General features: G+C 39.7%; 1 protein-coding gene across 1 annotated transcript in view; it reads left to right on the top strand.

Moving 5' to 3' along the window:
• C2H4orf45 (chromosome 2 C4orf45 homolog) overlaps positions 1-24,786 on the top strand; it is a 97,456-nt gene that overhangs the window by 13,236 nt on the left and 59,434 nt on the right. The window contains exon 2 of the mRNA XM_053700836.1: positions 10,415-10,644. Within this exon, the coding sequence (XP_053556811.1) occupies positions 10,415-10,644 (230 nt within the window). The remainder of the gene's footprint in view (positions 1-10,414; positions 10,645-24,786) is intronic.

Below are 24,786 nucleotides of genomic sequence, written 5' to 3'. Positions count from 1 at the left end.
TTGGTGGGTTTGATGGGTGGTGGGTTTTACTGTTAGGGGGACTTAGAATTTTTTTGTAACTGCAAAATAGCTGTTTAACTTAGGGCAATGCCCTACAAAAAGCCCTTTTAAAGGCTATTGGTAGTTTAGCATTAGATTAGGGGGTGTTTTTATTTTGGGGGGGCTTTTTATTTTCATAGGGATTAGGTTTTATTTTTTATTTTTTTGTTTTTTTTTTAGTTTTTTTGTTTTGTTTTGTTTTTTAGATTAGGGATGAGCATCAAAAGAGCTGAATGTCCTTTTAAGGGCAATACCCATACAAATGCTCTTTTCAGGGCAATGGATAATTTTAGGTTTTTTATTTTCGGGGGTTTGGTGGGTGGTGGGTTTTACTGTTAGGGGGGACTTAGAATTTTTTGTAACTTCAAAAGATCTGTTTAACTTAGGGCAATGCCCTACAAAAAGTTATTTTAAGGGCTTTTGGTAGTTTAGCATTAGATTAGGGGGTGTTTTTATTTTGGGGGGGCTTTTTTTCATAGGGATTAGGTTTAATTTTTTTAATTTTGATAATTTGTTTATTTTTTTCTTTAGTTCTATTTTTTTTTTTTTATTAACAACATATAGACTGCCCTCTGGGAAGGCCTACCAACTAGTTGTGAATAATTATAATCATCTCACTCATCACAATATAGAAGCACTATATTCAATGTAATTTAATGTATTATATTATACTAGTCCTAAAGCTTGTGTACACAGGCCATTTTTTGCAGTACAGCGGTCCCACACCTTGCGTGCTCTCTCTCTCTGTCCCTCTCTTTTGTGCTCTCTCTCTCTGCCCCCTCTCTTTTATGCTCTCTCTCTGTCCCCCTCTCTTTTGTGCTCTTTCTCCTTGTGATGAGAGCAGGATGTGATGTCACTGTTTGTGGGCGGGGCTTAGGTCTGGTTGTCTGTGTCGCAGTTAGTTAGTGAAATCAACCTGACTAGATGTATGTTTCTATGCTCTGTAATAAAATAGAGTTGTACCATCATTGCTGTGTCCTGCACATATCCTGCATCTCATGACATGGTGTCAGAAGTTCTTGCCTGCGCTTCTGTTCCTGATCGATGACGATGTCAAAGTTTACCCCACCTGAGCCTTTTGACTTCTTTCAGCCTGCAGCTTGGCCCACATGGCGTCAGCGGTTTCAGCACTTCAGGATTGCTTCCAAACTGAACAAGGAGAGTGGTGAAGTACAAGTTAATTCTCTTTTATACTCTATGGGAAGGATGTGGAGCCAGTGTTCAATGCTTTTACTTTCCAAGAAGGGGAAGAGAGAGCTTGTTTTCACAAACGTAATCAGCGTTTGGGAGAATCTGTGGAGTCATTTGTGCGCAGCCTGTATGAACTAGCTGAATTCTGTAAGTTTGGTGTTGCTAAAGAAGAGCAAATCAGAGACAGAATAGTTATTGGAATTGCAGATGCTGAAGTCTCACTGAAGCTGCAGTTAGAGCGTGATTTATCATTAGATGGGGCTATTAGGATGGCCCGCCAGATTGAACTGGTGAAAAGGCAAAGTGCTGATCTGAGGTCTGAGAGTATTGTGAATGAAGTGCAACAGTTCAGGAAAACTGCTAGTGAAAGGCACAGTGTGAGCGGTAGATTGAAAATAACGGATAGACCTAGAAGTGGATGGGCGCAGCATGCCCAATGCACACAGTGCAACCGTGCTCATGATCAGAGTGCTATATGCCCGGCCAGAGATAAAAGATGCAGAAAATGTAGCAGAATGGGCCATTTTGAAGTGGTGTGTAAAACTGAATACATTAAGGAGATGCAGCTGGATAGTGACCAAGAGGGTCAGGAAGTGTCTTTTGTGGGGTCTGTTGTGGAACGGCCAAGCTCAGAGGAAGATTGGAAGGTTACCTTTACTGTAATGGGAGCCAAAGTTGATTTTAAGATTGACACAGGAGCAGATATCACTGTAATGTCTCTTGCTGCATTTATGAAACTGCCTCAACAGCCCCAGCTGGCGAAGGTTACTACAAATGTCCATAGTCCTAGTGGCCGCATTGATTGTGTGGGGGAAATGTCTTGCCAGCTGAGAGTACAAGCAAAGGAAATTCACTATGTGGGTGCATGTGATTCGAGGTCAGTGTGTTAGCAATTTATTGAGCAGAAAAGCAGCCTGTGACTTGGGCCTAGTGGCCAGAGTGAATGAGATCTCCGAAGATATGTTTGGCGAATTGGACCTACTGAATTGCAAGCCAGTCCGTATAGCACTTAAAAGTGACGCAGTCCCATACAGTATTTCTACTCCCCGTAGAATTCCGTTCCCGATCATGCCTCAGGTGGAGAAAGAGCTTATGCGCATGAAGTCTATGGGGGTTATTGAAAAGGTTGTTGAAGCAACTGATTGGTGTGCCCCCATTGTTCCTGTTGCAAAGAAAAACGGAAAGGTGCGCATCTGTGTGGACCTGAAAAGGTTGAATAAGGCAGTGAAGAGAGAGAGATTTGTGCTGCCGGCATTAGAAGATATAGCTCCAAAGTTGGCTGGGGCAAAGTTCTTTTCTACATTGGACGCTTCTAGCGGCTTTTGGCAGATCCCCCTAGATCCAAAGTTCTGCAAACAAACTACCTTTATTACACCGGTAGGTTGGTTTTGCTTCTGCAGACTCCCCTTTGGGATATCCTCTGCTCCTGAAATCTTTCAAAGGGAAATGAGTTCTCTCCTAAGTGACCACATGGGCACGGCAGTCGTCATGGATGACATTCTAGTGTATGGGTCTACAGCGGAGGAGCATGATGCTAAAGAAAGACATTGCCTGGGTCTGGGGACCTTCACAAGAAAAATCCTTTATGCAGGCCAAGTCCCTGGTGGGGTCTGCCCCAGTGCTGGGGTTCTATGACCCTTCCAAAAAGACTGTGGTTAGTGCTGATGCAAGCAGTTATGGGTTGGGGGCTGCTCTCCTGCAGTTAAATGAAAATAAACTACAGCCCATCGCCTACTGTTCCCGCACACTGACGGCTGCTGAGTCAAAATACGCTCAAAATTAGAAAGAGTGCCTGGCTGCGGTTTGGGCCTGTGAGCGCTTTCAGCGTTACCTTGTAGGTTTGGAGAAATTTAGTCTAGAGACTGATCATAAACCGCTCGTCCCTCTAATCAACTCCTACGATATCGACAAAACACCCTTAAGATGCCATAGACTTTTAATGAGACTACTCAGGTTCAATGTTCAGGCAGTGCATGTGCCGGGGAAGCAACTGGTTGTGGCAGATACACTATCCAGGCTCCTGCTGGCTGCTGCTGAAGAGTCTTCAACTGAATTGGATGTGAAAGTGTATGTTGATTTGGTTCTGGCCTCAAAGTCCATTTCTTCAAGGAAACTGGAAGAAATAAAGAAAGAGACATATTTGGACACAGATCTGCAAGATGTTATAAAGTACATAAAAGAAGGCTGGCCTGAGAGCCGGGCAGCTTGCTTGTCTTTAAGTTCTTACCAGTCAGAGAGGTCGCAGCTCACGGAGCTGGAGGGGTTGGTGCTGTTCCAAGACCGCATCGTTATTCCTGTCAACATGAGGAAGGATATGTTAAACAGGATTCACGATGGCCACTTGGGTATTTACGAAGTGGAGAGAAAAGGCAGTGGCCTGGGATCAGCTCCGACATTGCAAATCAAGTGTCTAAATGTGCCTTTTGCCGGGAACGCTGGCCTACTCAGAGAAGGGAGCCCTTGATTTCTACTCCGCTGCCTGCAGGGCCATGGCAGAAAATAGCTGCTGATTTGTGTGAACTGCACGGAAAAAGTTCCTTGTTGTGATCGACTACTATTCCAGGTATTTGGAAATTGCACCTTTGATTGATATCACAAATCAAGCCATTATCATTCGTTTGAAGAGCTTGTTCACCCGGAAGGGCATTCCAATGGAGCTGGTGAGTGATAATGGCATGCAGTTCGATAATGGCATGCAGTTCAGTGCTTTCAGCAGGGAATATGACTTTGTACATTCCACGTCAAGTCCACATTACCTGCAGGCCAACGGAATGGCTGAAAGGGCAGTTCAAACAACAAAGTTAATTTTAAAGCAATCTGAGCCGTACCTAGCCCTCTTGTCCTATAGGGCGACGCCCATCCAAGCCACCAGGTTTAGCCCGGCACAGCTGATGCTAGGATTCCAGATTCGCACCACCTTACCCTCAGTGGGTGTCTTCAAGCCGACTGGCTCTATTCCTCGGGACGAAGTCCTTAGGAGGGATGAAGAGGCCAAAAAGGGCTATCGTTTCTTCTACGACAGGAGACATTCTGTCAGGCCCTTACAGGAACTAAATACAGGGCAAAGTGTCAGAATTAAACTGGATGATGAGAAGAAATGGAAGACGCCTGCTACGGTAATTGGACGCTCTCCAGAACCAAGGTCTTATGTAGTCCTTACTGATGGAGGGACGGTTACACGCCATAACCGAAAACATCTTCAGCCTGTACCTGAGAGTTTGGAACTGGATGCCTCAGTACCACTGCCGGTGGGATCCCCTGTTCTAAAAGGGGTGCCTTCCCCTCAGCAAGATCACAGTGGGGATATGTCTTTGCCTCCAGCGGACTCTTATTCACCTTCTTCTGTATCAGAGGATAGTTCATGCAAAGTTACATCAAGCGGAAGGGTGGTGAAACTTTCGGCCCGATATCGGGACTAACTTAAGCTAGAACAGTGACCGGAAGTATGGACAGAATAATCCCATGGTCACTGTGGACTAGGGTAGTCTACCCCGATGTTCAAGTAAGGATGTAATTTATGTTGTTCATTTTTCCTGTAACCTATTTGTTATATAATGTTCAAAAATGTTGTTGTATGCCATGTAATTTGTTTTATATTCAAGTATATGCTTTGAAAAGGGGGAAGATGTGATGAGAGCAGGATGTGATGTTACTGTTTGTGGGCGGGGCTTAGGTCCGTTTGTCTGTGTCGCAGTTAGTTAGTGAAATCAACCTGACTAGATGTATGTTTCTATGCTCTGTAATAAAATAGAGTTGTACCATCATTGCTGTGTCCTGCATCTCATGACACTCCCCCCTCTCTTTTGTGCTCTTTCTCCCCCCTCTCTTTTGTGCTCTTTCTACCCCCTCTCTTTTGTGCTCTTTCTGCCCCCTGGCCCCCTCTCTTTTGTGATCGTTCTGCCCCCTCCTCTTTCTCCCCCCTCTCTTTTGTGCTCTTTCTCCCCCCTCTCTTTTGTGCTCTCTCCCCACTTTCTTGCTCTCTTCTCTCCCCCCTCTTTTGCACACTCTCTCTACAGATCACGCCCCCGACACGTGTGTGTGCGCGCATATGTACAATATGTGTGTTTATATGTGTGCGTGTGTATGTGCGCTCATTTGAAATGTTCACATGATAGCAAAAACATAATTTATGCTTACCTGATAAATTTATTTCTCTTGTGGTGTATCCAGTCCATGGATCATCCATTACTTGTGGGATATTCTCCTTCCCAACAGGAAGTTGCAAGAGGATCACCCACAGCAGAGCTGCTATATAGCTCCTCCCCTAACTGCCATATCCAGTCATTCGACCGAAGACAAGCAAGAGAAAGGAGAAACCATAGGGTGCAGTGGTGACTGTAGTTTACAGTTAAAAAATACCTGCCTTAAAATGACAGGGCGGGCTGTGGACTGGATACACCACAAGAGAAATAAATTTATCAGGTAAGCATAAATTTTGTTTTCTCTTGTAAGGTGTATCCAGTCCACGGATCATCCATTACTTGTGGGATACCAATACCCAAGCTAAAGTACACGGATGAAGGGAGGGACAAGGCAGGTACTTAAACGGAAGGTACCACTGCCTGTAAAACCTTTCTCCCAAATATAGCCTCCGAAGAAGCAAAAGTATCAAATTTATAGAATTTTGAAAAAGTATGAAGCGAAGACCAAGTCTCCGCCTTGCAAATTTGTTCAACAGAAGCCTCATTTTTGAAGGCCCATGTGGAAGCCACAGCTCTAGTAGAATGAGCTGTAATCCTTTCTGGATGCTGCTGGCCAGCAGTCTCATAGGCTAAGCGGATTATGCTTCTTAGCCAAAAAGAAAGAGAGGCTGCCGAAGCCTTCTGACCTCTCCTCTGTCCAGAGTAGACAACAAACAAAGCAGATGTTTGACGAAAATCTTTAGTAGCTTGTAAGTAAAACTTTAAAGCACGAACCACGTCCAGATTGTGTAATAGACGTTCCTTCTTTGAAGAAGGATTAGGACACAAAGACGGAACAACAATCTCTTGATTGATATTCTTATTAGATACCACCTTAGGTAAAAACCCAGGTTTGGTACGCAGAACTACCTTATCTGCATGGAAGATCAGATAAGGAGAATCACATTGTAAGGCAGATAACTCGGAAACTCTACGAGCCGAGGAAATAGCTACCAAAAAAAGAACTTTCCAAGATAAAAGTTTGATATTTATGGAATGAAGAGGTTCAAACGGATCCCCCTGAAGAACTTTAAGAACCAAATTTAAGCTCCAAGGTGGAGCAACAGGTTTAAACACAGGCTTGATTCTAACTAAAGCCTGACAAAATGCCTGAACGTCTGGGACATCCGCCAGACGCTTGTGCAAAAGAATAGATAGTGCAGAAATCTGTCCCTTTAAGGAACTAGCTGACAATCCTTTCTCCAATCCTTCTTGGAAAAAAGATAATATCCTGGGAATCCTGACCTTACTCCATGAGTAGCCCTTGGATTCACACCAATAAAGATATTTATGCCATATCTTATGATATATTTTCCTGGTGACAGGCTTTCATGCCTGAATTAAGGTATCAATTACTGACTCGGAGAAACCACGCTTTGATAAAATCAAGCGTTCAATCTCCAGGCAGTCAGCCTCAGAGATATTAGATTTGGATGGTTGAAAGGACCTTGAAGTAGAAGGTCCTGTCTCAACGGCAGAGTCCATGGTGGACGAGGGAGCAGAGGAAACGGTGGAAACACATAAGCCAGGTTGAAGGACCAAGGCGCTGCTAGAGCATCTATCAGCGTTGCCTTGGGGTCCCTGGACCTGGATCCGTAACAAGGAAGCTTGGCTTCTGGCGAGACGCCATGAGATCCAGTTCTGGTTTGCCCCAACGATGAACCAATTGTGCAAACACCTCCGGATGGAGTTCCCACTCCCCCGGATGAAAAGTCTGTCGACTTAGAAAATCCGCCTCCCAGTTCTCTACACCTGGGATATGGATAGCTGATAGGTGGCAAGAGTGAATCTCTGCCCAGCGAATTATCTTTGAGACTTCTAACATCGCTAGGGAACTCCTTGTTCCCCCTTGATGGTTGATGTAAGCCACAGTCGTGATGTTGTCTGACTGAAATCTGAAGAACCTCATTGCCGCTAGCTGAGGCCAAGCCTGAAGAGCATTGAATATTGCTCTTAGTTCCAGAATGTTTATTGGAAGGAATGACTCCTCCTGAGTCCACAAACCCTGAGTCTTCAGGGAGTTCCAGAGTGCACCCCAACCTAGAAGGCTGGCATCTGTCATTACAATTGTCCAATCTGGCCTGCAAAAGGTCATACCTTTGGACAGATGGACCCAAGATAGCCACCAGAGAAGAGAATCCCTGGTCTCTTGATCCAGATTTAGTAGAGGGGACAAATCTGTGTAATCCCCATTCCACTGACTGAGCATGCAGAGTTGCAGCGGTCTGAGATGTAGACGTGCAAACGGCACTATGTCCATTGCTGCTACCATTAAGCCGATTACTTCCATGCACTGAGAGTCCCTAGGAAGGAAACTCTTGTGAGGGGGGATAGAGAACTCTTTTCCTCATTCACCTTCCACCCATGCGACCTCAGAAATGCCAACACTATGTCCGTATGAGACTTGGCAACTTGGAAGTTTGACGCCTGAATCAGGATGTCATCTAAATAAGGGGCCACTGCTATGCCCTGCGGCCTTAGGACCGCAAGAAGCGACCCCAGAACCTTCGTAAAAATTCTTGGGGCTGTAGCTAACCCAAAGGGAAGAGCTACAAACTGGTAATGCCTGTCTAGGAAGGCAAACCTGAGAAACCGATGATGATCTTTGTGTATCGGAATGTGAAGATAAGCATCCTTTAAATCCACTGTAGTCATGTATTGACCCTCCTGGATCATAGGTAGGATGGTATGAATAGTCTCCATCTTGAATGATGGAACTCTGAGGAATTTGTTTTTAAGATCTTTAGATCCAAAATTGGTCTGAAGGTTCCCTCTTTTTTGGGAACCACAAACAGATTTGTGTAAAATCCCTGTCCCTGTTCCTCCTTTGGAACTGGATGGATCACTCCCATAACTAGGAGGTCTTGTACACAGTGTAAGAATGCCTCTCTCTTTATCTGGCAGATAATTGAGAAAGGTGAAATCTCCCTTTTGGGGGGGAAGCCTTGAAGTCCAGAAGATATCCCTGGGATATAATTTCCAACGCCCAGGGATCCTGGACATCTCTTGCCCACGCCTGGGCGAAGAGCGAAAGTCTGCCCCTACTAGATCCATTACCGGATAGGGGGCCGTTCCTTCATGCTGTCTTAGAGGCAGCAGCAGGCTTTTTGGCCTGCTTACCCTTGTTCCAGGTCTGGTTAGGTCTCCAGACCCTCTTGGACTGAGCAAAAGTTCCCTCTTGTTTTAACTGTCTGCCATAAGTCCCGTGTGGTGGCGTCTATTGGAAACATTTTTCTAAAAATAGGAGGGGGAGAGAACGGCACACCTGGTCTATCCCATTCCTTAGTAATAATTTCTGTAAACCTTTTAGGTATTGGAAAAACATCAGTGCACACCGGCACTGCATAATATTTATCCAGTCTACACAATTTCTCTGGCACTGCAATTGTATCACAGTCATTCAGAGCAGCTAAAACCTCCCTGAGTAACACACGGAGGTGTTCAAGCTTAAATTTAAATGTAGAGATATCAGAATCAGGTTGCATCATCTTCTCTGAGTCAGAAACATCACCCACAGAAAGAAGCTCTCCTTCTTCAGCTTCTGCATATTGTGAGGCAGTAAATCAAACAAAATTTTTACAGTGTGTATAATAAGCTAACAGAGCATTGCACCCACTTGCAAATGGATGATTAACCCCTTAGTTCAAAAAACGGATCAAAGAAAAATATAGACGTTTTTTTAACAGTCGCACCAAACTCCCACAGCCTTGCTGTGGGCCTACCTTCCCCAACAAACGATTTTGGAAAGCCTAAGAGCCCTTTAGAGATGTCCTATAGCATTCAGGGGACTCCTGGAGGAAGCTGGATGTCTCAGTCTGTAAAAGTTACTGTGCAAAAAAAAGCGCTAAATTAGGCCCCTCCCACTCATAGTAACACAGTGGAAAGCCTCAGGAAACTGTTTCTAGGCAAATTTAAGCCAGTCATGTGGAAAAAACTAGGCCCCAATAAAGTTTTATCACCAAAGTATATATAAAAACGTTTAAACATGCCAGCAAACGTTTTATATTGTAAATATAAAAGAGTATTACCTCAGAAAGTAAACATGATACCAGTCACTATTAAATCACTGTATTCAGGCTTACCTTACATAAATTTGGTATCAGCAGCATTTTCTAGCATTCACATCTTCTAGAAAAAATCTTAACTGCACATACCTCATAGCAGGATAACCTGCACGCCATTCCCCCGCTGAAGTTACCTCTCTTTTCAGTCATGTGTGAGAACAGCAATGGATCTTAGTTACAACCTGATCATAGAAATCACAGGCAGATTCTTCTATTTTTCTGCCTGGGACAAAATAGTACAACTCCGGTACCATTTAAAAATAACAAACATTTGATTGAAGCAAGATAACAGCTACATTTCACCACTTTCCTCTTACTACCTCCATGCTTGTTGAGAGTTGCAAGAGAATGACTGGATATGGTAGTTAGGGGAGGATCTATATAGCAGCTCTGCTGTGGGTGATCCTCTTGCAACTTCCTGTTGGGAAGGAGAATATCCCACAAGTAATGGATGATCCGTGGACTGGATACACCTTACAAGAGAAAGATAGCAAAGAAATAATAAATACATACATACATTATATATATATATATATATATATATATATATATATATATATATATATAAAACATTAATATACACAGTTAGGTCTTGCAAACGATGATTTCAAATGTCACATTTTAATCTTTAAAAGGCTTGACAAGCTAAATCTGAATTAAACACAGTTTGAATAATGTATTTAAATGATGAGAGATTTAAAAGTGCATTCAGCTTGTAACTGAACTTTAATAAAGGCTGTTCTTTCGTGTACTTATAGTAATAAAAGGCAGGGGTTCTAGAGATTATAGTATGAGTCTATATTTTGCTCAGAGAAGTCAAGAATAAAATGTTTCATGTTTTAAAATAAAACCTGTGTTTTTCATTCATATGCCACTTTCTTTATCTATATTACACTTTTCTTTTTGCAAGTTTAACATGAACATTTGTGTATTCTGAAGGCCCAGATTATGTCCGGGATTACAGGACAAAGCTTCCTGATTTCACAATGTACATTGGGGAGACAATGCCATCACCAGAGAGCACCAGTGACGTCAAATACCTATGTCGTGCTGCACCTGGAACACCTCACCCCCTCTATAAAAACCTGTATGTAGGAGGGATTGGCTGGGGAGTGTCTCAGTTCAGTTTCCTCAACAGAAGACAGCTATTGAGTAACCATCAGATCAAGGTACTAACTACACGCACACACAAATAATATATATATATATATTAAAATCTAATTATTAAGGTGCAATAATGAAATAGAGATGTATAAAGAAATGGGGTAAATATTCGGGTATTTAACAGAGGGATATCAGCCTGTAACAGATTTATCTGAGCAACTTCCATACAAATGAGTGTGATCCAAAAAAAGTGATCTGGTCTATAATTAGATGTTGGGTATTACGACTGTACAACTTCATAAACATAATATTAATAGGCTAATAATTGTGGAGAGACTTAACCAACTTTCAAAATAACTTCTATTATCAAATTTGCTAAATTCTCTTGATATCCTTTATTGAAGGAACTTCTATGCACTGCTGCAAACTAGATGAACACATCTGTAATCCAATGACAAGAATTGTATATATGTAGCCACCAAATACCAGCCAGCTCCAGCTCTTGAGCCTAGATAGGAATTATTTTCAACAAAGGATACCAAGAGATCAAAGCATATTCGATAATAGAAGTAAATTGTAAAGTTGTTTAAAAATTGTATGCTCTGTCTGAATCATGAAAGAAACATGTTTCGTTTCATGTCTCTATAACCAAAATGAAACACTTGTATTTTTATATTGATTACATATCATTAATTGCATAATACGCTTCTGTGAAATTATTTTCTCCACAAATCTTATACAATGAAAGCATACTGTGTGAGGACTTAACCATGGAAGAATATGTTACAAACTGTTTTTTTCCTTTTTACCCTGTGACTATATAAAATTTAGCAAAACAGTAACTCCCCCTTTATCGTCATAGCTCTATATTCAGCCCCTTCTGCTAGGGTTTGAGGGAGAGAGTTCTGCTCTTGACCCTTCAACATTCCTGAATGGGACCAGGCTGGGTTGTCCGCTCTCCCCTCTCCTCTTCACTCTAGTAATAGAATAGCTAGCAGCCAGGATCAGGCAGAGTGTTGAGGTACAAGGTCTTCTGCTTCACGATACTTTACAGAAGCTTGCTTTATTTGCGGATGACCTAACTATTTATCTCAGACCCTGATCACTCTCTCCCAGAACTGTTCAGGATTCTGGAGGACTTTGGGAAATGAACACATTTTAATCTGAAAGACTCTTATCCCTTTAAACGGTCGATGACTCAACTGAAACATTTAGGAGTCATTCTGTCTCCAGACCCTAAAACAGTTATCCAGGCAGATTACGAACCTCTTCTACTGGAGATTAAGACTTTTTTACAGCTAAATGGCTAGGTTTTGAGGTTTTCTGGATAGGGAGAATCCACTCACTAAAAATTATGTTATTACCCAAACTGACATACTTCTTTCGCTGAATAATTTTACCTGTTCCGGCCTACATGTTAAATTACTTCAAATCTATCTTTAATAGCTTCATTTGGCAAAGGAAACCCTTGAGAATTTCAATGCAACAATTGCAGAAGCCCATTGGGAGTGGGGGGCTTCCTGCTCCCAATGTCCTTTTTCTACTAAAAGGCTTCAATGCTGTCCCATACTACCCCCTGGGGGGCAGCTACTGATGACACGAGGTGGCGACAACTTGAGCAGGCTATGCTTCCTGCTAACTTACATTTGAAAGGCCTAATTTGGATTCCTCACCATGCAGATGTTTTGCAGGGGGTCACAGAGCGTACCTTAAGAGCTGGAGGGAGCTTAGACACATGAAACAAATTGCTCCACATCCCTCACTGATTCATTCCATTAAAGCTCTCTTATGTTGTCTTCCTGACTCTCACCCACAAAGTTGGTGTGCCTTGGGGACGGTAGAATTAATTTGTGAGAGATCGTATGGCACTTTCAGCTTTGGGCCTCCCTGAAAGGGACATTCCTAAGAAACTGCATTTAGAATATTTCAGACTAATCTCTATGATTCTGGCTTGGGGGGGCATTAACTATACATTATCACACTATTCTAAACTCTGATACGTTTATTAAGACTTCTTATATCCAAGAATGGGAAAAAGACAGGCCTAGCCCATCCCATGCGGAGACAGTGGCAAAGAGCGATTTGGGCTACAAAGTCCGCAATCCACTGTGCTACCCTTTGAGTTTTTATAAAATTGTTATTACGTTGGCACAGAGTCCCAGTAAGGCTAAATAAGATTTTCCCCCAGAAACCAGCTACATGCTGGAGAGGTTGTGCACAGTTGGGGTCCCATATTCACATTTAATGGAGTTGTTATAAATTAAAGAAGGTGTGGGCACAGGTTGCTGAGATCCTAATGCACTTAGGGCTAGTTGGGAAGTTAACAGTTGACATGGCCCTTTTTATCTAGGGATGGAGAAATTACATAAGCCAACTAAGATCTTATATATTATAATCCTACTAGCCAACAAACTAGTTATAGCCAGGAATTGGTTGGGGACAGGTCAGATTTCCATACAGATGGTGTTGGAGACAGTATACTACTTACGTAAAATGGAGAAATTCTCCTTGAAATCCGATGGTCGTTTGGGACTTCACAGACTAGTGTGGCTGACATGGGATGAGTGGGAGAGAGGTGGAGGTTTGAATTCACTCCTGTCAAAACATACCATGACTACATAACCAAGGCTTCACTTATAATCGTCTCTACCTATGGGAACCCCCATACAACTCAGTATCAATTTTTTTTTCTTCCCTCACCTCTTGGCACCTTGGATCCCTATTTACTTCAATCCTCTTTAGTACCACATAATTAAATTATGTTAGATTTTCTCAGGGTTTTGTTCACTTAGAAGCCTTGACTGTTAAGACCTAGCTCAGTACAGTGATTTGCTCATATTTCCATTGGTTGGACTTTTTAGGGTCTTAGATCGATAAGATTTACTTCATACACACCCTTTTAATGATTCCATAGAAGCTTAATATTAAGGTTGAATTTAAATGTGACCCAAGGCCCTTTTATGGAAGTAGTTGTGGTCAGATCTTTGCTTGGTCACCCGTAATTGAGGCCCGGGACCATAGCTTTCCCCTATATGCATATTTAAAACCGAGGTTGCTCATGGCTGATTGGAATTTTATTTGTATTTGTGTTTGCTGTATCTTCTACTTTGTAAGGAAAACTCATTACTTTAGATGATTGTACGTGATGTACTCATTTGGCTTACACACTTTGTACCACAGTACAGCTGTACATATTATGTTGTAATTTTGTTTGCACTTGCTTCCTCAATAAAAACTTTTTTTTTTTTATTTAGCAAAACAGATCTATTTTTGTTCATAAAGATATTTTTCTGAAACATTTTTTTCACTGGGCATGTTAATGGATTACATATTTGCAATCCTGTGGGCAAAACCACACTGTAGATGAAAGATCATTAATGAACGGGCAAAAAGAAAAATACATTAATCACACAATATGTCAGCGGCTACAGAAAAACACAATACATATGTTAGTAATATCTGAGAAAAGCCAAAGAACAGGATAATATGTTTTAATATAATGAGAAACAATCAAAAAGAGGATCCGGATTTTGACGCATGTAATTTTAGCTTAGAGGCCATCTGATTACTGGGCTTAAAGACAAGTAAGGGATTATTACAATCAGACCTGATTATAAACAATTCTTTCTATACTTTTGAAAGGGCTGGGTTTGAGCTATTGAACTTAATGTTAAGCTTTCATTGCCTTCTCTTTTACCATTTTGCCAGACGCTTGAGTTATTAAGTGGAATCTGTGCAATGCATAATGAGGATATTGTATTTTTAGAAAGGATTTTCTGAATAAATTGGTCATGAACATAAATTAAGACAGGAACAAAAATGGCTGAAACTGAATCAGAGCATGTCTAGAAGCCCACACATAGAAAGTGTATGAATAGATTTATACATTGGTGTTTTAGTTGTTCTGAGATTGCATGCAATGCATAAATAATTGTGTGGTTCTATTATATTGATGCATAAAGTAATATATTCTTCTTCTTGTTATTATCATTTATTTGTATTGTGCCACAAAATCCTGTAGGCTGGGTAGAGAGAGGGGTATACAATGACAAATATCTGTGGAATGGTGCAAGTACATAAAACACTGCTCTGCTCTGAAGAGCTTACAGTCTACAGGTTGAGGGTGCAGAGACATAAGGTTCGGGGTAGCTTGCCAATTGGATTATAGTTGCAGCAGTGAGTCAAGGCAGTTCAAGAAATAAAAGTGCAAAAATAACATTTTCCATTTTCTTCTAGCATTAAAGGGATAGTCTAGTCAAAATTAAACTTTCATGATTCAGGTAGGGTATGCAATTTTAAACCACTTTCCAATTTATTTTTATCACCAAATTTGCTTTGTTCTCTTGGTATTCTTTGTTGAAAGCTAAACCTAGGTAGGCTCATATGCTAATGTCTAAGCCCTTGAAGGCCGCCTCTTATCTCAATGCATTTTTACTGTTTTTCACAGCTATACAGTGCTAATTCATGTGTCATATAGATAACATTGTGCTCACTCCCATGGAGTTTTTTATAAGTCAGCACTGATTGGCTAAAATGCAAGTCTGTGAAAAGAACTGAGATAAGGGTACAGTCTGCAGAGCCTTAGATACAAGGTAATCCCATGAGGTAAAGAGTATATAAATATAACCCTGTTGGTTATGCAAAACTGGGGAATGGGTAATAAAGATAAAATATAAAAAAGGACAAAGAGAAAGGTGCATGTGAGAATAGTAGTAAAGTGTAATTATTTTTAATTTTACACTTTATCTGTTTCATATAAAGTAAACACCTTGAGATTGTAATGTAAAATGCTTAAAAAAGTGCAGAAAGGAGAATGTTCTTATACAAAGAAAACAAAAAAAGTACATTGGATAACAGAAGTGAAACTAAAAGTGTCTTAAACTCCCTTGCTCTTTCTGAATCATGCAACTATCCCTTTAAAGAGACAAGTAAATCAAGTTTAAGATACACTGTACAATTAAAAAAAAACAACAACAATCCATTAATCCATTAACTTCTATCATTGAAAAAATCTGCTCCTCTATGTATCTTTTGTTTAAAATCAACTCCTTTTCATGAGATTCTACTACAGTATTTATTATTAGTATCATTTATTTGTATAGCGCCGCCAAATTCCGTAGCGCTGGGTACAGTGATAGGGGTATACAATGACAAGGATTTGTGATAACATACAAAACATAACAAAACTAAATATCTAGTACAGGAGGAAGAGGGCCCTGCTCTGGAGAGCTCACAGTCTACAAGTCTCCGGAAGGCGCATGTGTCTTGGCCACTATATGGCAACAGTGTGTCTAATGCTAGCAAAAATATTATACATATAGTGCTAAAGCCACGTACACACTCCTGAGCCTACCTCAGTATGCTTTCATGGGAAAGAGCTACGTTTCAACAAAGGATACTAAGAGAAAGAGGCCAGTGAGATAACAATAAATAAATTGAAAAGGTTTTTTTTTTGTTTGTTTTTTTAAATTGCACCCTCTATCTGAATCATAAAACTTTCATTTTGACTCTTTAAACAAAAATTCATTGCAGTAGAAACATTTAAATAATGGGCCACCTTTGGCCCAAAATATATATTTGGTCTCTTCAGATCTAGACAGAATTTGAATTCCATAGACGTATTTTGAGACGTATATTCATATTAAAAAAACTAATACATAAAAATCAGTGCGCCAAAAACCTACAAAAATATATATATAAACATATAGTGCATAAAAATAATAATAATAAAACACCTATAGGTAAATAGATAAATAATGCATGTATAGTATAGTGATAAGTGTAGTCAAAAACCCAACCAAACCACACCACTGTAAGAAAGTGATGGGAATGAAAGAATGGACAGTTCAACTAGTCCAAAATCCAAATTCTGAATCTGGAACAGATGGCAGGCTGCTTCTTCGAATTTCTTGTTGGTGTCCCAAGATGTTAAACTCTGCAGAAGTGAATAATAAAAAAAGAAGGCGCCACCATAGTGCACAATCAGATGTATAAAACACGCCAGTAAAACAAGTAAGACCGTACTTACAAGATGTATGACACTTGAGAAGTGTCACAACCGCCTTCTGGACTGTTATAGAGTCGTCCAGCTAACTCCCACTGGTTGGTCTCTGAAATCCTCTTGGATGTGAGAGCGGCGATGACAAAGGAAACCTGTAACCAGCAACCGTTTCACAGAGCCGGCTCGTCCTGTAATATCCAATAATGCTATAGATACAATGTATCAGGTAGAATAGTGAATAAAAAATAGTTTGTGGCAAAAGTCTTTGTAAAAGCAAACAGACTTTATTATAAGTACAAAAGCACAACGTTTCTCTGTCTCTCCTGACCGTTTCCTCAGGTGCAATATACATAATGATTTAAACCACAAACTTTTATTGCCGCATTCTCGGCATCTCCTAAAATGAACAGCGCATGCGTGAAGGTGTGACCACTGATAGAGCTTCCATTGGTGGCTGGATATCCAATGATAAGAGCAAAAATGCTCAAGCCTCTGAGTATAATCAAATCAATAGCGCTAGCCGAATAGAGCTGCTATTGGTGAGTAACCACCCAATGACATGCGAAAATCTGAGCATATTAAAAACAATAGCATCTTGAAAATTAAATAGGATATATCGAAGGTTATATAAGAGATAAACTAATAAACTGTAAGTGTATATATGTGTATGCAAATGGTAGCGAACTATAATCCTTTACCATTGGGTCACTCTTAGTGGCAACACCCACACCGCCACTTTAACCCTAAACATGCATGAGGTAAAACCAGAGTGCCTATCTAGCAGGATACAATTTACATAGCTAAAAAATTTACATATATATATACACACATTTACTACCCGCTGTACATAAATAAATCAATATACAAACGGCATTGATATAAAATATTATATACATAGCATATAATGCATGAGTTGTATTAGCACATAATGTGATCGATGTCCCACAAGGCTCCAGTGGTAGAAAAAAACACTAAAAGCCTTGTGAGCATAATCTAAATATAGTATGTGTCCAACAAATAGAAGCTATTAAATATAATAAAAAGGGGGGGATAGAAACCATCAAAATTAATTAAAAGCTGCCATATCAATGTTGGCATTAAGCCCACAGGGAGACAAACTTTGGAGTTTCCATATCCAGAAAGTCTCCCTTCCAGAACCACAGTGTCCCCAAACATGCTAGCCAATGCCATACTGCATCTTCTGATTGCTTTTCCATTTTTCCATTAGAACAGATCCTACCCAAGTGGGGCAGAAATAGGTTTTTATATTTGAGACAAAGGGAGACTTTCTGGATATGGAAACTCCAACGTTTGTCTCCCTGTGGGCTTAATGCCAACATTGATATGGCAGCTTTTAATTAATTTTGATGGTTTCTATCCCCCCCTTTTTATTATATTTAATAGCTTCTATTTGTTGCACACATACTATATTTAGATTATGCTCACAAGGCTTTTAGTGGTTTTTTTCTACCACTGGGGCCTTGTGGGACATCGATCACATTATGTGCTAATACAACTCATGCATTATATGCTATGTATATAATATTTTATATCAATGCCGTTTGTATATTGATTTATTTATGTACAGCGGGTAGTAAATGTGTGTATATATATATGTATATATATATATATATATATATATATATATATATATATATATATATATGTGTGTGTGTTTTTATATATATATTTTCTTATGTATGAACGGTTTGTTATATTTTAAGTAGTCAATATATTTCTTTTAGTTTAATATGAGTAGCAGGGTTTGATACCATGATATCTTTGTGTTTTTATTTGAATAGAGTTCTGCCAATGTTTTAAATTACATGTATATTTTTTAGAATAAATATGTATTTTTCAGGCTATTAATATGAGGTATATTTTACCTAGATCTTTACAGCGAGATGTGTATAAGCAATAGGGTTTTTTAGCTATGTACATTGTATCCTGCTAGATAGGCACTCTGGTTTTACCTCATGCATGTTTAGGGTTAAAGTGGCGGTGTGGGTGTTGCCACTAAGAGTGACCCAATGGTAAAGGATTATAGTTCGCTACCATTTGCATACACATATATACACTTACAGTTTATTAGTTTATCTCTTATATAACCTTCGATATATCCTATTTAATTTTCAAGATGCTATTGTTTTTAATATGCTCAGATTTTCGCATGTCATTGGGTGGTTACTCACCAATAGCAGCTCTATTCGGCTAGCGCTATTGATTTGATTATACTCAGAGGCTTGAGCATTTTTGCTCTTATCATTGGATATCCAGCCACCAATGGAAGCTCTATCAGTGGTCACACCTTCACGCATGCGCTGTTCATTTTAGGAGACGCCGAGAATGCGGCAATAAAAGTTTGTGGTTTAAATCATTATGTATATTGCACCTGAGGAAACGGTCAGGAGAGACAGAGAAACGTTGTGCTTTTGTACTTATAATAAAGTCTGTTTGCTTTTACAAAGACTTTTGCCACAAACTATTTTTTATTCACTATTCTACCTGATACATTGTATCTATAGCATTATTGGATATTACAGGACGAGCCGGCTCTGTGAAACGGTTGCTGGTTACAGGTTTCCTTTGTCATCGCCGCTCTCACATCCAAGAGGATTTCAGAGACCAACCAGTGGGAGCTAGCTGGACGACTCTATAACAGTCCAGAAGGCGGTTGTGACACTTCTCAAGTGTCATACATCTTGTAAGTACGGTCTTACTTGTATTATTGGCGTGTTTTATACATCTGATTGTGCACTATGGTGACGCCTTCTTTTTTTATTATTCACTTCTGCAGAGTATATTCATATTACATGCCTTGCTTTGAATGGCTACAGCTGAAGTCATACTCTTTTACACAGTCTGCTGCTAAATTTCTATGTCATATGTGCACAATAAAAAAAATGCACATTTAGTTTTATATGCACACAGGACTAGACTGATTATACAGGGATGCTAACTGAAAAAAAGCATAAGAGGAAGTGATTACAATAACAAGATCTGATTCCTGCTTTTAAAGGAATAGTCTAGTCAAATTAAACTTTCATGATTCAGATAGTGCATGCAATTTTAAGCAACTTTCTAATTTACTCTTATTATCAATTTTTCTTCGTTCTCTTGCTATCTTTATTTTTAAAAGCAAGAATACAAGCTTTTTTTGTTTAGCACCTGGGTAGCGCTTTCTGATTGGTGTCTAAATGTAGCCACCAATCAGCAAGCGCTACCCAGGTGCTGAACCAAAAATGGGCCAGCTCCTAAGCTTACATTCAAATAAAGATAGCAAGAGAACAAAGAAAAATGAATAGGAGTAAATTAGAAAGTTGCTTAAAATTGCATGCACTATCTGAATCATGCAAGTACATCAGTGCTTAACATGATCTCTTAAGCAAGTATTATATATTGCCAGCATTAAAAGGGACATGAAACCCACATTTTTTCTTTCATGATTTAGAAAGAGAATGCAATTTTAAACATCTTTCTAATTTACTTCTATTATCTAATTTGTTTTATTTTCTTGATATTCTTTGCTGAAAAGCATATCTAGATATGCTCAGTAGCTGCTGATTGGTTGCTGCACATAGAAGCCTCATGTGATTGGCTCACCAATGTGCATGGCTTTTTCTTATAATAAGGATATCTAAAAAATGAAGCAAAATAAATAATAGAAGTAAATTGTAATGTTGTTTAAATTTGTATGTTCTATCTGAATCATGAAAGAAAGATTTTGGGTTTAGTGGCCCTTTAATATCATAACTGAGCAAGAGACATAATGCAATATTACCGTTTCTGATTTCTAATCTTGACACTTACAGAAACTATAAATGCATTTTTGTTTTGTTTTTGGATTCTCACTAAAAGCATTGGATTTGCAGATAAGGGTAAAACATTTTTAATTAGACAAACAAGGACTTGTCAAGCTTTTTTTTCTGCTTCACCAGCTCAGTAAATAGGATCACATACTTTTTGCATCCTGAGGGTCTCTTCTTTTACAGCTCATGATTAAACTAGAGAAGACACTCATTTGTCAAGCTTGGTTTACTTACATTAATTGAGCTCTAAGTTCTGCGTCCTTCCCCGTTTCTAGGTCATATATTTTTTTTTTTTGTGCTCAACATTCCAATTTTAATTTTATTTCACAAACCAGAACACAAAACAATAAATATGATTTAAAATTTCAAAATAGTATATCAATTTAGTAACATTCTTTGTTTACTAAACTTCCAATAAAGGTTCAATCGTAACAAAACAGAAAATATTCCGAATTGAGTAAATATTTTAAAATCTAAAATTTGTGACACTAAGGAAAGTGATTTTAATGACCTAAAGAACTTAACATTTTACATAAATGAACCCATAAATACACTTATTCAGGTGTCCTAAGGTCTAAAACGTTAATATAAAGTTCCTATGTCTTTTTAAAAAAAAAAAAAAAAAAAAAAAGAATGCGTCGTCTAGGAAATCAAATAGTTTCTGAGCTAATTGTAATATTTTAATATTTTGAATCTTCTTATCCAGCTAGTATGATGCTTTTTTTCAATATTCCTGTTAAATTAAAATGTTAACATATTCTCCATCAAATGTCTCATCCTACTATTGGAATATTAACATTTCAATATTGATTCTCATAATCCACTATATAAGCCTATAGGTGTCAATGTTAGGATATTGTACAAGAATGTTACATTCTATACTTGATTGTCCACTTTTGTTATTCCTGGCAGTACAAGTCATAGGCTTTGTAAGAAAAGGCAGAGCAAAAGTTTTGATAGCTAAAATATCCTATGTTTAAAATTAAAAGGAAATCAAAATACCAACTAGTGCTTTACGTGAGAAAAAAACATTTGAGAAAAATGACTTTATAGCTTATAGCGCAGACCCTTAATGGGATATGAAACCCAATTTTTTCTTTCATGATTCAGATAGAGCATGCAATTTTAAGCAACTTTCTAACTTACTCCTATTATCAATTTTTCTTCGTTCTCTTGGTATCTCTATTTAAAAAGCAGGAATGTAAGCTTAGGAGCCGGCCCATTATTATTTCTTCTACTAGATACGACAGATTCATCCTTACTTGTGGGATATTATCCTCCTGCTAACAGGAAGTGGCAAAGAGCACCACAGCAGAGCTGTCTATATAGCTCCTCCCTTGACTCCACCCCCAGTCGTTCTCTTTGCCTATACTAAGTAATAGGAAGAGGTAAAGTGAAAGAGGTGATAAAATGATAGTTTTTATTTTCTTCAAGCAAGACTTTTTTATTTTAAATGGTACCGGTAAGTGCTTTTTTTTCCCCAGGCAGCAGATTGATGAAGATTTCTGCCTGGAGACTGATGATCTTAGCAGTTGTCACTAAGATCCAGAGTAGTTCCCACAGAATGGCTGAGGAGTACTTGAGAAGCTTCAGTGTGATGAACGTTTTTCATGCTACAAGCATTGAGGTATGTTCAGTCATTTTTTTCTGGAGAGACTGTTATTTCAGAACTGTCTGACAGTATTCCCATAAGGGAAGGGGTAAGCAGTAATCCTACATGTGATGGAAGGGTATTACTGGGACCTGTATGTTATGGGCTGAAAAATGGTGGACACTTATAACATAATGTTTTTTGTGCAAAACGATTTTATGTTTGGAGGGCAGTTTAACGTTTTTTGTGTGAAAACATTTTTGACTTTTGATGGCACTGGAGGGTTCACATGGCTTTCTATGATAGTTGGGTATATGGAAACCCACATGGCTAAGTTCTAGACCGCTTTACAGCGGTTTTAACTTGGCAGTGAGACATTGATGTAGGTGGGCGGGGCCTAATTTCACGCCTCAGATGCGCAGTTGAATTTCACATGCAAGCTCCAGCTCCGGTGGGCCTAAACTGAAAGATTTGGCCTAAACGAAGTGATAGAGTGAATTTACAGACCCCTGAGGGCAGGTAGACGCCACATCAAAGCTGTGGCGAGGTGTAGGGGGTTGATTTGTTAATTATATAACGTTTTTGAGTAACGTTTTTTTCCATTAAGGGTTAAGCATTCCTTACTTGCGGTGCAATCTTAGCTGGCAAGATAAGGCACATATATCCTAATATTGTGATAATTATAACATTTTAGAGCAGTTTTGCAGAAATTGTACGCTTTTTTACTCTTAAAGGCGCAGTACCGTTTTTCAGATTGCTGTTTTTTTCACTAAATAAAGTGTTTTCAAGCCTGTTTGTGGTCATTACTAGCCTGTTTCAACATGTCTGACATTGAGGAAAGTCAATGTTCTATTTGTTTAGAAGCCATTGTGGAACCCCCACTTAAAATGTGTCCCTCATGTACAGAAAGGGCCTTACATTGCAAAGAACATATTTTAGGTGACAAAAGTATGTCTCAGGATGATTCTCAGTCAGAAGAGAATCAGGTTATGCCATCCAATTCTCCCCAAGTGTCACAACCTTTAATGCCCGCTCAAGCGACGCCTAGTACTTCTAACGCGTCTAATTCTTTCACCCTGCAAGATATAGCTGCAGTTATGTCTACTACCCTTACAGAGGTATTATCTAAACTGCCAGGTTTACAGGGTAAGCGCAGCAGATCAGGTATTAGAGTAAATGCTGAGCCCTCTGATGCTTTATTGGCCATCTCCGATGTACCCTCACAGTGTTCTGATTTGGGGGTGGGGGAATTGCTGTCTGAGGGAGAGCTTTCAGACTCAGGAAAGATGTTCCCTCAAACAGACTCAGATGTGACGGCCTTTAAGTTTAAGCTTGAACACCTCCGCTTGTTACTCCGGGAGGTTTTAGCGACTCTGGATGATTGTGACCCTATTGTCATCCCACCAGAGAAATTGTGTAAAATGGATAAATATCTAGAGGTCCCTACTTACACTAATGTTTTTCTAGTCCCTAGAAGAATTTCGGACATTGTTACTATGGAATGGGATAGACCAGGCATTCCGTTCTCTCCCCCTCCTACTTTTAAGAAAATGTTTCCCATATCTGACACCATTCGGGATTCTTGGCAGACGGTCCCTAAGGTGGAGGGAGCTATTTCTACCCTGGCTAAGCGTTCCAGTAACTACTGCAGCAGCTTTTTGGTTTGGGGCTCTAGAGGAGTATCTTAAGGTTGAGACCCCATTAGATGATATTTTGGATAGAATTAAGGCTCTCAAGCTAGCTAATTCTTTTATTACAGATGCCGCTTTTCAAATGGCTAAATTAGCGGCAAAGAATGCAGGCTTTGACATTTTAGCGCATAGAGCGTTATGGCTTAAGTCTTGGTCTGCTGATGCGTCATCAAAATCCAAGCTTTTTTTATCTATTGCTTTTAAAGGTAAGACACTATTCGGGCCTGAACTTAAGGAGATAATTTCCGACATTACTGGAGGTAAAGGTCATGCCCTTCCTCAGGACAAGACGGTTAAAATGAGGGCCAAACAGAATAATTTTCGTTCCTTTCGAAACTTTAAAGGTGGACCCTCTACTTCCTCCTCCGCCACAAAGCAGGAGGGGAATTTTGCACAATCCAAGTCAGTCTGGAGACCTAGCCAGACCTAGAATAAAGGTAAACAGGCCAAGAAGCCCGCTGCTGCTACCAAGACAGCATGAAGGGGCAGCCCCTGATCCGGGACTGGATCTAGTAGGGGGCAGGACTTTCTCTCTTCACTCAGGCTTGGGCAAGGGACGTTCAGGATCCCTGGGCATTAGAAATCGTGACGCAGGGGTATCGACTAGAATTCAAGGATTTTTTCCCAAGAGGGAGATTTCATCTTTCATGTTTGTCTGTAGACCAGACAAAAAGAGAGGCGTTCTTACGCTGTGTAGAAGACCTATATACCATGGTATACATGGGTGTAATCTGCCCAGTTCCAAGACTAGAACAGGGCAGGGGTTTTACTCAAATCTAATGGTAGCAAGAGAGAGGGGTCAATGGCACTGCTTAGTAGATTAACATGACTAAACCCTAATTAGATTACTGGTTATGTTTCCTATAATCTCAGGGTAAGAGGTGCTGTGTATTGTCTAGACTACAGAAAGAACATGGGCAAAAAAGACCAAGGAAGAATACACGTATAGCACTCATATAGTCATCTATGACAAATTGTGTATGTCTGTATAGAACAATATGATGCCAAATGGTAAAGGGAGTACGCTGGGATAATTAAAACATAACTTTTATTAATTACGCAAAAAAACGGAGATAAAATAAAGGGATGTGCAATTAAAAACAATAGTTGCCTGG

This window comes from Bombina bombina, chromosome 2 (genome assembly GCF_027579735.1).
Source record: "Bombina bombina isolate aBomBom1 chromosome 2, aBomBom1.pri, whole genome shotgun sequence".
In the NCBI taxonomy this organism is placed as follows: domain Eukaryota; kingdom Metazoa; phylum Chordata; class Amphibia; order Anura; family Bombinatoridae; genus Bombina; species Bombina bombina.
The sequence above is the reverse complement of the archived record's forward strand: the minus strand, read 5'-3'. Positions and strand labels throughout refer to the sequence as shown.